This window comes from Carassius carassius, chromosome 6, assembly GCF_963082965.1.
Source record: "Carassius carassius chromosome 6, fCarCar2.1, whole genome shotgun sequence".
In the NCBI taxonomy this organism is placed as follows: Eukaryota; Metazoa; Chordata; class Actinopteri; order Cypriniformes; family Cyprinidae; genus Carassius; species Carassius carassius.
The window spans coordinates 20,532,477-20,545,634 of NC_081760.1; the positions used below are offsets into that span (position 1 = coordinate 20,532,477).

Genomic DNA, 13,158 nt, shown 5'->3' on the forward strand with positions numbered 1-13,158 from the left:
TCATGCTTGATTAGATTTACTTTTTATTAGGCCTACTTTATTTGTTTGATATTATGTATAAAAAATAATGCATGTTTTTAATCTATAGGACAGTTTTCCTGAATTGCTAAAATACATTTCTTGGAACCATCACCCACTTTCTCAAAAATTTAAATACAAAACCAAATCTTCAAACTACATTCAGAGACCATCTGACGCTTTTCAAAATAAAGAAATTTACTCAAAACCATTTTATCTGTGCTCAAAATCAAACAATGCTTTCAGATCATACACAGCTCAATATCATAAACACTGCAGAGCATTCATTAGATCATTCAGTCCAAATATATAAATCTAATATGAAAACCTTCTGGATCAAAAAGTAAAAAATAAAATAATAGACTACATTTATTTTGAGTGTTTTTTATGGACTGTGGGAACATTGTACATTGGGCAATAAAATTAACAATAAAAACTAGTTAAAATGATTATACTGGTCAAGACTATTGAATGTCTGTAGCCTATAGACTATAGGTAGTATTTCTGCTCTTTGAAAGTAAAACACATAGCCCCACAAGCACAGGATTCAGGAAAGTTGTTTTTGGGGTCATAGACGCCGATTAATGTTTTTCTCCGTGGGTGCTCAAGGGCACACGTCATTTAAAAAATAAAAAAAAATAGACTAGGCTATTCAAAAAATATTGCATTTCAGACCTTAGGCTAATGGACAGCGGCCGATACAAACAAACACAACAGCGTCACTTCTCAAAAATACAAACAGGATTGGAGATGAAAAGTTTAACTGACACGTAACCGCTAATGCGTTCAGCTTCTTGGGAAATTAATGTTTTGTAAATATTGATTAAAAAACTATTGCGAAAGGACAGCGTTTCCATTAACCGATTGTTGCGACTAAAATAATGAGTTTCTGGGAATGTCTACCTCATTTATGTTTCGAGGTTTCTTTTGATAGTGGCATGGCTTTTCTTTGAGGTTTCCAATCCATTATTCATATAGGCTAAAAAAATATTTTTTTATTTTATGTATTTAACAAAGAACTCGTATTCTGTCCAAAAGTAGGCTACTTTTGTGTCCATTAGTTTTTCCTCTTTTAAACCGTATATAGGCCTATACTTGAGCAGAAAAATGTTCCCATTTAAACCCTGTTATGAACTTTAAGGAGTCTAGGGAATGTACCGTAACATTTACATATTAACGTACTGCTGGGTATGAAATGAGGTGGAAGAACATGACAGACAAAACTTTGAAAGAGAAAAAATACTGGACGTTTATTCACAAAAAGCCAAAGCCACTAGATCCAGTAAAATAACAATAATAATGTGCGCTATGCACAAGGTGAAAATGTAAACAAACAAACAATAAAATGGGAAAAGAATGAAAGCGGCGCCAAAGGAAAGAACAAAATATAAGAAAACAATCCTTAATCTAAACCTAATCTAACCAAAGCAAAATGTAGAAAATAAACCGAAATCTTCAGTGCATCCGGCACCTTAACTAAACTGTCTAACAAAAACAGAAATACAATGTGTGGCGCTCACTTCTTACCTAGTGTGTCTATACAATATGTACAGTGTATATCGCGATATACTGACCTGCGTTCTCTTCCCTCTGTACTACCAGCTGTTACTCAAGGTCTCATAGCGAACGAATAACATAGACAACACATCAAGATCAAAGCACATAGCTTATTATCTGAGAGGGCACTTGTGGTGGATGTCGATATATCAATATTAATAGGTTTGGCTTTTTTATAACAAATCTGTCCATTTTAGTCTGATTAATGATTAGTGATTACGAAAAGCAGTAAATGATTACATACTCGCACGGCATTGTATAGTGGGGGATGGGACGTTTTCAGAAACGCTGTGATTGGTGGATAGGATATGGAACATGCATGCGACTGGTTATGTCACTGTCACTGACAACAACATAACCAACCACAGTGTGGCAGACGCTTCATAGCGCCAACTGCAATGTTTAATTTTAAATAAATGTAGCCTACTGGCAGTCTGGCACTGGTATCGGCGCCTATGTTTGGGGTACAATATTAAGGCTATATGTATTGCCTATCATGTCCATTTATAGCCTTTACACATCAGCTTGTATACTTGTATGGTTAAAAAGCTGCAAATTTCAAGACGCTGACGTCACGTCAGGTCGTCACGTGGATCAGCCGTTTGAAAGTTCAAGACGTTCGGATAGACGTTCAATCGGTCGGTCGGTCGTTCGGATGTTTGATTTTGGCACGGAGTACCCGCCATAAATGAGGCCTCAATCCTGACGTCATGTGCCTCTTACGTGAACGAGAGCCAGGCAGACCGTATTACACGCTCCCGTGTTAGTGCGGGCAGAATGGTAATGTCGCCGCTGTCTCCACTTTATTAAAACAACCGATTATTATTTACCGTTTCTACTAACTCGTATAAGACATGGACATGCTGTAGAATTATCAGAACAAAAGAGCCCCGGAGAAGGACCGTTTTAAAGGGTACTCCAAGCAAGGGAGTTCAGGAGGATTAACGTTACGCAAAGTACCGCTGCTGGAGACTTACATAAAACGAATGGGTCATCTTCACCTCGGTCATGAATCTGCTTCATTCGACAGAGATCAAGAAACTTATCATCAGCAATGAAGTAGATGTGTGAAAATCAGCTATCGACTTTTTTTTTCGACGGTCGCTCACTTACCAGCTTCGTGTTTCGAGACTCGTAACGTTATGTGATTTCAAAACAAACCCTAACGAACTGATTAGTTTCTATTTTGAAGACATTTAAACATTTCTCTCTCTCTATCCTTTTTCGAGAAAAAAAATGATAATATCGCTAGATGTGTTATGTGGGCCTCTTGTTTTGTCAGAGGTTAGACAGGTTTTTTTTCGCTTTACCGGGAAATGTACCGTCAAGTCATTTTGATGATTTGGTGGGCCTAGCCGTGGTGAATGAGAAATGAATAGTGTAGGTTATATAAACATTTAGCCTTTGGTCTCATTGTTACAGATTTCTGCCAATATTCCGATCGTGTTACGTTAAATGTGTTTTTATTTTGAAGTAACTAAAAATAGGACTATAATTGGTTATTTGTAACCTGTATTCTTCCAAAACTTTAAACTAGAGCCCTACACGTTGCACTTTTGAGCGCTTTCGTAAAAAACATTTGCATTTTATGCGGTGTAGCAGACAATGGACGCAGGGATTCAAAACCACGAAGAACATTATGTGCACGACCTCACCAGCCCGACCGCAACGGGATTGTGTGCGGAAATGCTCGGGGTTGCGGACGAAGCTTGTCTGGCTGGAGACTTTGAGCTGGCCGCGGATATCTATACTTCTCAGCTCGCCGAGCTCGAGCACACCGACCGTGGCCTCTGCCTGCGGAAAGCTGACGCGCTAGCCCGTGGGGGACGCATATCCGATGCGCTGGACTCGTATTGCATCGCTGCAAACCTCCAGGCACTGAGACCTGATGAACTGCAAATTTTAGTTGAAGTTATAGCGCATACGATCCGTACTAAAGAACAGAGTGACAGTAAGACAATAAGCGTGGGCTCTACCTCAAATAGCATTTTTTTTGACAGTGACGAGATGGACAAAGAGCAGAACTTTGACTTGTTTTCATGCCGCCTTTGCAAGAGCTTATTGATGGAACCGATGTCTTTGGTGTGTGGACACACTTTCTGTAAGCGCTGTCTGGAAGATGACCTGGCAAAAGAGTGCAGAAGCTGCAGTTTAAAAACCAACAATTCACCCAGGCAGTTTACTATGGACGGACTCAGAGTAAATGTCATTATCAGTGGCTTGATTGGAAAATGGTTCAATTCGGAAAGCAGAGCGAGACGATACTGGTCGGAAGGGGAATGTCTTTGGAAAAAAATGGACTTAACCAACGCAATACTGAAGTTCAACACGGCGATTGAACTAGGTAAGAGACTATTACATTCACGGCCTTTTTATAAAGAACTGACCTACTTTCCGAGACTGACAGAACAGCCACAGGGGGCGACGCTGTGCATCTCATTCTCAGTGATGACACTGTTTTGTAAACGTGACCAATATAATTCACATAAACCAGTTGAATTTGGTTTGAATTGACCATATGCACGGAGCGCTATTTTTAGAACTTGCGGATAAAGAGAAGCCAGCTCGTAATCTTCCGGTGAAGCTCATTTTGTGCTATATATAGGAAGTGACTCCTCTCCTTATTCTTATATCAGAAACAGAAACAAAATAATTGCAACCTCATAAATAATGATAGCGGAATTAACATAAAGTTTCATGTTATTAAAGAACATATAATTTTAAATGCAGAGTCTGGTAATCCTAAGAAGGTACCGAGACACATAACTGTACATTTAAATGCTGACAAATAAACACTATCGTAATTGTTCAGGCAATTAGGTTAATCTCTTAAACAACATCGTAATGGTATTCTCGATAATAATAAAAAATAGTAAAAACCTTCATAGCCATGAACACATTTTTAAAGTCGTAAAATTGTAAAGCCTTGATTATTTCTCAGTTTTTAAAGGTTAAATTTTCTTTCATGAAGACGTGCCAAAAACGTGCCTCTTACCTAAAAATAAAGACTTTTTTTGAGATCAAAATGAAATTACCGTTATAACCTCGAGATGGCAGTAGATGATCCAATGATTTATATATTCTCAGTGAGAGGATCACTCATTGGCTGCAGCTGCCATTTCAACTCTAATTTTTTCACGTCTTTTTTTATGAAATAAATATTATAACAAATTTAGTACTTTATTGCACTGAAGTATAGCAAGTGCAGGAAGTCACAAAGTCACTTGTCATTTAAAAAAAAAATAAGACAACAGCATATAATGCTGAATTATTTAAAAAACAGTATAGTTAAATACAAATTAAAAAAGCTGGTATAACAATTAAATAATGCATTCAATATTTTGAAATGTTTAGATTCAATTTAATAACAAATTTGTTTAAGTTTTATCCAACAAAGACTTGTTGCTTCTGTAGTTTTTGACATCAGCTCGTCAGATGATTCATTCCGTTGCCACTGTAAATCATAGCAATGACTCGTGTCATGATTTAACAGATTTCCTTGCGTAAATTTAAATTTAACATTCACATTTGTCATTCCTGCGAATGGGTGGATGTTTGGTCCTCTCAGACAAACAAAACATTGCTCCAAATTGTGAGTGTATTATGTAGAGGAACTGAGCAAAGGTTGCTCCCCTTACTGCATAGTACAGTTGACTGGAAATTACTGAGGTGGCTCATCTAAAACCAGGAAGAAATCGTGCGTATGGTCAAATGGGGTTCATTGAGCTGTCAGGTTGATGGATAATATGTACATCAATGTTTAGTCACAGCTGTTAACAAACAACATCCATTGTCTTTGGATTTGTTACATGTTATTAACCCAACCCAAAAGTCTTCTGAACATGCAGTGCTCTCTCTCTACACAGTTAGGCACAATAATGATTAATACTAAATTAATGCAGATCATTTGTATGAACTTTAATGAACTTTGTTTAATTTTGTTTAGGTGGCTGTTAGACTCTTGTTTTAGGTCTTATCTGGGCTTATCAAAAGTAGATCAATGCATTGGCCCTGCTTATAATTTGAAGTGTGAAAAATATATGCTGTCTCCAAATTCATAGGCTATTACATTTCAAAGAATAATAGTCAAATTTTGTAATGGTTATTTTTCTGAAATGAGACGTCCTTGATAATGTATGCGACTGATATATAGGCTATGACCTGCAAATGCACAGCCTTCAAGACATAAATGAGACAGTGCCTTAATGAACCTACTGAATAGCAGAGACACTTTTAAAGGATGCATGCTTTATCCAACAGCTTAGCCAGACATTGATAAGATTTTCTATATACATGAAAATATTTTTCCATATACATACAGAATTTTAAATGGAATTGTTGATGTCCTAGTTCAGAAGTACCCATTCCTGTTCTTGAAAATCTACCTTTCTGCGAAAATTGAAACTGCTAATAAAGATTTTGATATTCTTTATGTGTAAATTAAAGTATAGTACCAGTCAAAACTATTGACTGGTAGTGTATGTAGAACACTGTATATACATAAATGTTTGTGTGTGTGTGTATATATATATATATATATATATACACACACTGTAAAAAATTTACTTTGGTTGCCAGTAATACTGTAAAATTTCCATTAACTACAATTGTACTGTAAAAAACAGCACACTGCCTTATATACATGTATATATGCTGTACATTTTTTTACAGCTGTAACTAAAATTAAAGTCAAAATAATGTTTATGAATGCAAGTGAAATTACAAGAGCAACAATGAACTTACATGTACTGCTATACATTTTACAGTAAATTAGAGCATTTGATGTGGAATTCAATTCACTATTTGTTTGCTGTAAGTTAAAGCATTTTTGTCAAATAAAACTCACAATAACAGGTTCATTAACATAAAAAAATTATTGTAATGGCTATTTAACATAACCAGATTCCAAAATTTATTTAGTGAAACAATAAAAAAAAAAAAGGAGATTGCACATTAAATGCAAGGCTTTAGCCTTGGTTTATTTATATAACAAATTTATTGTGCAATAATGGCTATTTAAAGGGATAGTTCACCCAAATAGCAAAATTATGTAATTAATAACTCACCCTCATGTTGTTCCAAACCAGTAAGACCTCCATTTATCTTCGGAACACAGTTTAAGATATTTTAGATTTAGTCCGAGAGCTTTCTGTCCCTCCATTAAAACTGTGTGTTCAGTATACTGTCCATGTCCAGAAAGGTAAAAAAAACATCATCAAAGTAGTCCATGTGACATCAGAGGGTCAGTTAGAATTTGTTGAAGCATTGAAAATACATTTTGGTCCAAAAATAGCAAAAACTACGACTTTATTCATCATGGTCATCTCTTCCGTGTCTGTTGTGAGAGAGTTCAAAACAAAGCAGTCTGTCATATCCGGTTCGCGATTGAATAACTGTAGATCCATCACTGAGTACACTGACTGAACTGCTGTGAAGAGAGAACTGAAGATGAACACTGAGCCGAGCCAGATAACGAACAAAAGATTGATTCATTCTCGAGTCAAGAACCGGTTGCATCAGTTTTCGGATCACCAGTACTTCTTTCGGACAGCTCGATTCAATAAACCAGTTGAAGAACTCCCACCGGTTCTTTTGCGCTCGACTTCATTTGCGATGATTGCCCTTGATTCAAGCCTTCGGTTTACCTGGGCTCATAACATTAGCACAGAATCAGTTCAGAATCAATCACCAAAAGAATCAGTTCGGTTCAGATGCTCTGTGTGTCAGTCTGCTTCACACTGAATCGCACATGCACAGTATCATCAGCTCCTCGGTTCTCGAATCGGACGCGCCTGACAGAAATGGTTCTTGTCTCGAGAACGAGTCAATCTTTTGTTCGTTATCTGGCTCGACTCGGTGTTCATCTTCAGTTCTCTCTTCACAGCAGTTCAGTCAGTGTACTGTTTGAGTAAATGAATTACTCCGGGATATTGGTTTGTTTGAACTCAGAGGGAGTGTCAGCCACTTTAAAAAAGTTAACAGCTTAAGTCATTTGTGGATTAATGCGTATTGGAGACTCGAACCGTTTCAAACGATTCAGTTCGATTTGGTGAACTGGTTCAAAAAGATCTGGTTACATCGAATGATTCGTTTGCGAACCGGATATCACAAACTGCTTTGTTTTGAACTCTCTCACAACAGACACGGAAGAGAGGACAATGATGAATAAAGTCGTAGTTTTTGCTATTTTTGGACCAAAATTTATTTTTGACCCTCTGATGTCACATGAACTACTTTGATGATGTACAGTCGTGGCCAAAAGTTTTGAGAATTACATAAATATTGGAAATTGGAAAAGTTGCTGCTTAAGTTTTTATAATAGCAATTTGCATATACTCCAGAATGTTATGAAGAGTGATCAGATGAATTGCATAGTAGTGTTGGGCGATATGGTCATTTTTCAAATCGTCATATCGTCAGCCCGTGAGATCGACGATACACAATATTATCGAGCATGGGTGGAGCAAGAGAGAGACTCTTTGTTCTTGTCATAGCATAACTATTTGGTGTTTTAAACCGCGCAGGTGCGCGCGAGAGAGCCTATGGAGTCACCAATAATCAAAAAAAAAATTACTTTCAAACATACTGACTGATTTAACTAACGTTAAATATAAAAATACTGTATTTAAAACAGCTAGTTCATACATAGTCGAAAGCAACTGTCATATCGCACGTCCGCATCTGCGCAGGGAAGTTATCAGTCTAAATGTTCTGCAAAATCAGTCAACGGTGAAAATCAATAGCAGATTTCATTTAAAGTCGAACAGTTAAACACTAATATTGGGCATAAACGAACATTTAAATATAAAGTATTAAAAACAGGTAAGTTGATATATTTGTAGTAAAGTTGAATTGAACTGATGCATCAGTCATACAGCGCTCCGGACCGCGTGCCTCATGACGAGTCTGACGCACCGTCACAGAAACAAGAGATGCATTCTAACATAACTGTGGCATTAAACTCAGTTAGTGAGGGCTCGTTTAATATATTGCACATACAGTATATAGGCCGTTTAGATTACTTGTTAAAGTGCAATGAAATACCTTATATCTGCAGACGATGTATGTCTGTTTGTGGATGAGACTTTGTAATGGCCAAAACTATGTATTTTGCATGCATCACATTATAGTGCGGTGTGCATGGAAATAATAACAAGGCGGCAGATTGAACTTATTATCCATAGTGGTTCTCACGTAGTCCTTCTACGTCATCACCAACCACATAGTGTGTTTTATAAGTTAAGTGATCAGTCTTTAAGAAAAGGATTACGTGAGAACCATGCACTATGGATGATAAATTCGCTCTGCCGCCTTGTTAATTATTTTGTCTTTACTTTATTTGTGACACCAAGAAAGAGTTAATTTCTCATGTATGAGAAGAGCGCGTTGCCGTATACCAGCCATTATGTGTGGGACACCAACTCAACGTTTTCTATCTCTTTCATTTCATGGATTTAACGAATTATCCGAGTGTTACAACTTCACCTACTAGATGCTCTAATCCTCCTGCACGTACGAGGTGTGTGTGTGAAATGCGGGCAGTGAAATTAAGTGAAATAGCTGGGCAGTTTAAAAGCCGAATTATAATAAGCAGCCTAATAAAAATAAAAATAATAGTTATTATTATTATAATCTAATACATTAATAGGAAAATGAGCCTAATATCATCTTGATTATCGACAGAGAATTCTGCTTATGTCGATATTTCTGACGATCGTCGATACACGATACTATCGTCTATCGGCACAACCCTATTGCATAGTCCTTCTTTGCCATGAAAATTAACTTAATCCCAAAAAAAACCTTTCCACTGCATTTCATTGCTGTCATTAAAGGACCTTCTGAGATCATTTCAGTAATCGTCTTGTTAACTCAGGTGAGAATGTTGACGAGCACAAGGCTGGAGATCATTATGTCAGGCTGATTGTGTTAGAATGGCAGACTTGACATGTTAAAAGGAGGGTGATGCTTGAAATCATTGTTCTTCCATTGTTAACCATGGTGACCTGCAAAGAAACGCGTGCAGCCATCATTGTGTTGCATAAAAATGGCTTCACAGGCAAGGATATTGTGGCTACTAAGATTGCACCTAAATCAACAATTTATAGGATCATCAAGAACTTAAAGGAAAGAGGTTCAATTCTTGTAAAGAAGGCTTCAGGGCGTCCAAGAAAGTCTGGCAAGCGCCAGGATCATATCCTAAAGAGGATTCAGCTGCGGGATCGGAGTGCCACCAGTGCAGAGCTTGCTCAGGAATGGCAGCAGGCAGGTGTGAGCGCATCTGCACGCACAGTGAGGCGAAGACTTTTGGAAGATGACCTGGTGTCAAGAAGGGCAGCAAAGAAGCCACTTCTCTCCAAAAAAAACATCAGGGACAGATTGATCTTCTGCAGAAAGTATAGTGAATGGACTGCTGAGGACTGGGGCAAAGTCAAATTCTACGATGAAGCCCCTTTCCGATTGTTTGGGGCATCTGGAAAAAGGCTTGTCCGGAGAAGAAAAGGTGAGCGCTACCATCAGTCCTGTGTCATGCCAACAGTAAAGCATCCTGACACCATTCATGTGTGGTGTTGCTTCTTATCCAAGGGAGTGGGCTCACTCACAATTCTGCCCAAAAACACAGCCATGAATAAAGAATGGTACCAAAACACCCTCCAACAGCAACTTCTTCCAACAATCCAACAACAGTTTGATGAAGAACAATGCATTTTCCAGCACGATGGAGCACCGTGCCATAAGGCAAAAGTGATAACTAAGTGGCTCGGGGACCAGAATGTTGAAATTTTGGGTCCATGGCCTGGAAACTCCCCAGATCTTAATCCCATTGAGAACTTGTGATCAATCCTCAAGAGGCGGGTGGACAAACAAAAAACCCACTAATTCTGACAAACTGATTATGAAAGAATGGGTTGCCATCAGTCAGGATTTGGCCCAGAAGTTGATTGAGAGCATGCCCAGTCGAATTGCAGAGGTCCTGAAAAAGAAGGGCCAACATTGCAAATACTGACTCTTTGCATAAATGTCATGTAATTGTCGATAAAAGCCTTTGAAAGGTATGAAGTGCTTGTAATTATATTTCAGTACATCACAGAAACAACTGAAACTAAGATCTAAAAGCAGTTTAGCAGCAAACTTTTTGAAAACTAATATTTATGTAATTCTCAAAACTTTTGGCCACGACTGTACACAGTTTCAATGGAGGGACTGAGAGCTCTCGGACCAAATCTAAAATATCTTAAACTGTGTTCTGAAGATGAACGGAGGTCTTACGGGTTTGGAACGACATGAGGGTAAGTTATAAATGACGTAATTTTGGTATTTGGGTGAACTATCCCTTTAACATAACCATAAATGTATTTGAAGAAACAAGGATATTGCACATTAAATGTAAGCCTTGGAAAAAACCTCGGAGAATAGCAGCACTTAAATATTAAGTATGCATTGCACACATTGCTTAAGTGATTGTTCTAAAGTCATAAACTAAAGAAATGGTCTGAACTGTGCCTACCTTAAAGGCAAGAATATGAACTTGGAAATCGGGTCAGTCTCTGGTATCAATTTTATTGGAATACTTTAAATGACAAACCATTCAAAGTCCATTAGTTTACGCAACAGTGTGCATACATGTGGGTTCATTCCATGCATTTTCTTGTCTCGCTTTCCAGCAGTAACTTTTGATCCAGATTCCGGGTTGATGCCCACAAGTCCTCTGTGGGAAAAAAACACACACACCATCTAATTATCCAAAACATTATAAACTTAAATATAAAATACAAAATTACTCTGACAATTCAAATTACATTTAAATTCAATAAAGAGTTAGGGTCATTTAATTTTATCAGAAATTAATGTAAAAATATTTTGCGTTCCTTGTTTACAATAAACAAAATGTATAGATTATATTATAATTCAGATTTAAAATCGCATTTCTAAAAAATTTGGCTATAGAACATGTAAATGTAAAATGCAATAAAATCAAGAATCTGTTATGTCAATAATCTTTCTTAACTGAAAAAAAAAGTACAAAGAAAATATTTCCAATAATTTCACTGACCAACTTATTTGTATTTAATAAATAAACAAGTTTAGATATTGATGGCTGCAACATGCTCCAAAAAAAAGTTGGGACAACATGGGACATTATAGAATTATTATTCTTTTTAATTATCTTTCATTGTTATTTTAGTCATTATAATAATTTCTTTTATTTTCTATATGGTTTTTGCATTGTTTGTAGCATTTGAATTATTTGCATATTTATAATAGATCATTTGCTACAGTTGTGCTATACTTAACTGCTATACTCTTGGCATTCTACTCTTGCTAATTGAATCCAGGTGATTATTCTTAAATAGTCTACAACGAAAAAAGAGTGAATGTTTGTTGGAATGGAAGTACTGAAGAAAAGCAACTTGAAGCATCTGCTTGTGCTTGTCTAGTTTTTAATCCAGATGCACCTTGCACTTTTTAGTAACATGCAGTGAATAAAATAATTCTCTATTCAGTATGTGGTTAGCAATTTTTTGTTATCATTTGAAAACTTTTCCATAAAATATCTAATTTAGATAAACTATCCTAAATTGAAAACCTAAAAAAAAAAAAGTTCAAGTAACAAATACTGAGTAAGATTTTATGCTCTGAAATACCTCTGAATAAATTCCAGCGTGCATGCAGCGTCATCCTGATAAGCAAGATTTAAGTTGTAATAGGTTGCAAACAATCCTGCCAAGCCCTCAACAAATGCCTCTGAAAATGGGCCCAGGACAACTTCCCTCTCGACGGACAACATCCACTTGCTTGGGGTCATGGATTCACCTATAAAAAATAAAATAAGAATATGGCAGGGCAGGGCATAGATTAATAAGTGTTGTTTAGCTCATGTTAAAGGGATAGTCTGAAAAGAATTAAATGAAGTGAAAATTACCATGATTTACTCATGCTATCCTAGGAGTAAATTACTTTTTCCTTTCAGACAAATACAATCGGAGTTACATAAAAAAAAAAATGTCCTATCTCTTCTCTTGCCCAATGTCATGGATGTTTTGAAATTCTTCAACAATGCCTTGAATGGTAGACTCAGGCAATAGCAATTTAGCTTGCAGTTTCAGATAGAAGAGGGTTCAGTTTTTCAGAAAAAGCGATTCATCCACAACTTCAGAAAGATTTTGATCTGCAGCTTCTGATCTCTCACTCTCAGACACATCTGAAACTGGGGTTTCCATGGTCATAGCAGGATCTATCACAACATTTTATGTGTCCGTGATACATGTGATGCAAATGTAGATCTCACCTTTAATGTCCTGTTGCAACCAAATGGGCACCGGATCTCCAGACCTGACTGAATTTGGCTCTTTAAATGAGACAAAAGCTGTGTTAGGGTCCCACATTGAACTTCACAAATGTCTACATGGCATTTAAATGTTTTATCACACATCTGTACCTGATGCTCTTTAGCAGCAGACTGGTGATGTTCCCTGTGATTTCTGTATATGTGGGACTTCAATGAAGAAAACTTAGTGAAAATATGTGGGCAATCAGGTACAGCACATCTAAAACCTGATTTAGGCACATTTCTATGCAATT

At 36.9% G+C, this 13,158-nt stretch overlaps 1 protein-coding gene across 3 annotated transcripts in view; it reads left to right on the plus strand.

The window, feature by feature from the left end:
- Positions 1 to 2,277: 2,277 nt before the first annotated feature.
- The window catches only part of lonrf2 (LON peptidase N-terminal domain and ring finger 2), a 76,230-nt gene continuing 65,349 nt past the window's right edge, over positions 2,278 to 13,158 (plus strand). For 2 of the 3 annotated variants that reach the window (XM_059552383.1, XM_059552384.1), the window contains exon 1: positions 3,138 to 3,919. In XM_059552383.1, the coding sequence (XP_059408366.1) occupies positions 3,181 to 3,919 (739 nt within the window). In that variant the 5' untranslated portion in view covers positions 3,138 to 3,180. Of the gene's footprint in view, positions 2,356 to 3,137; positions 3,920 to 13,158 lie in introns of those variants that run through there. The other variant, XM_059552385.1, reaches the window with a different exon arrangement.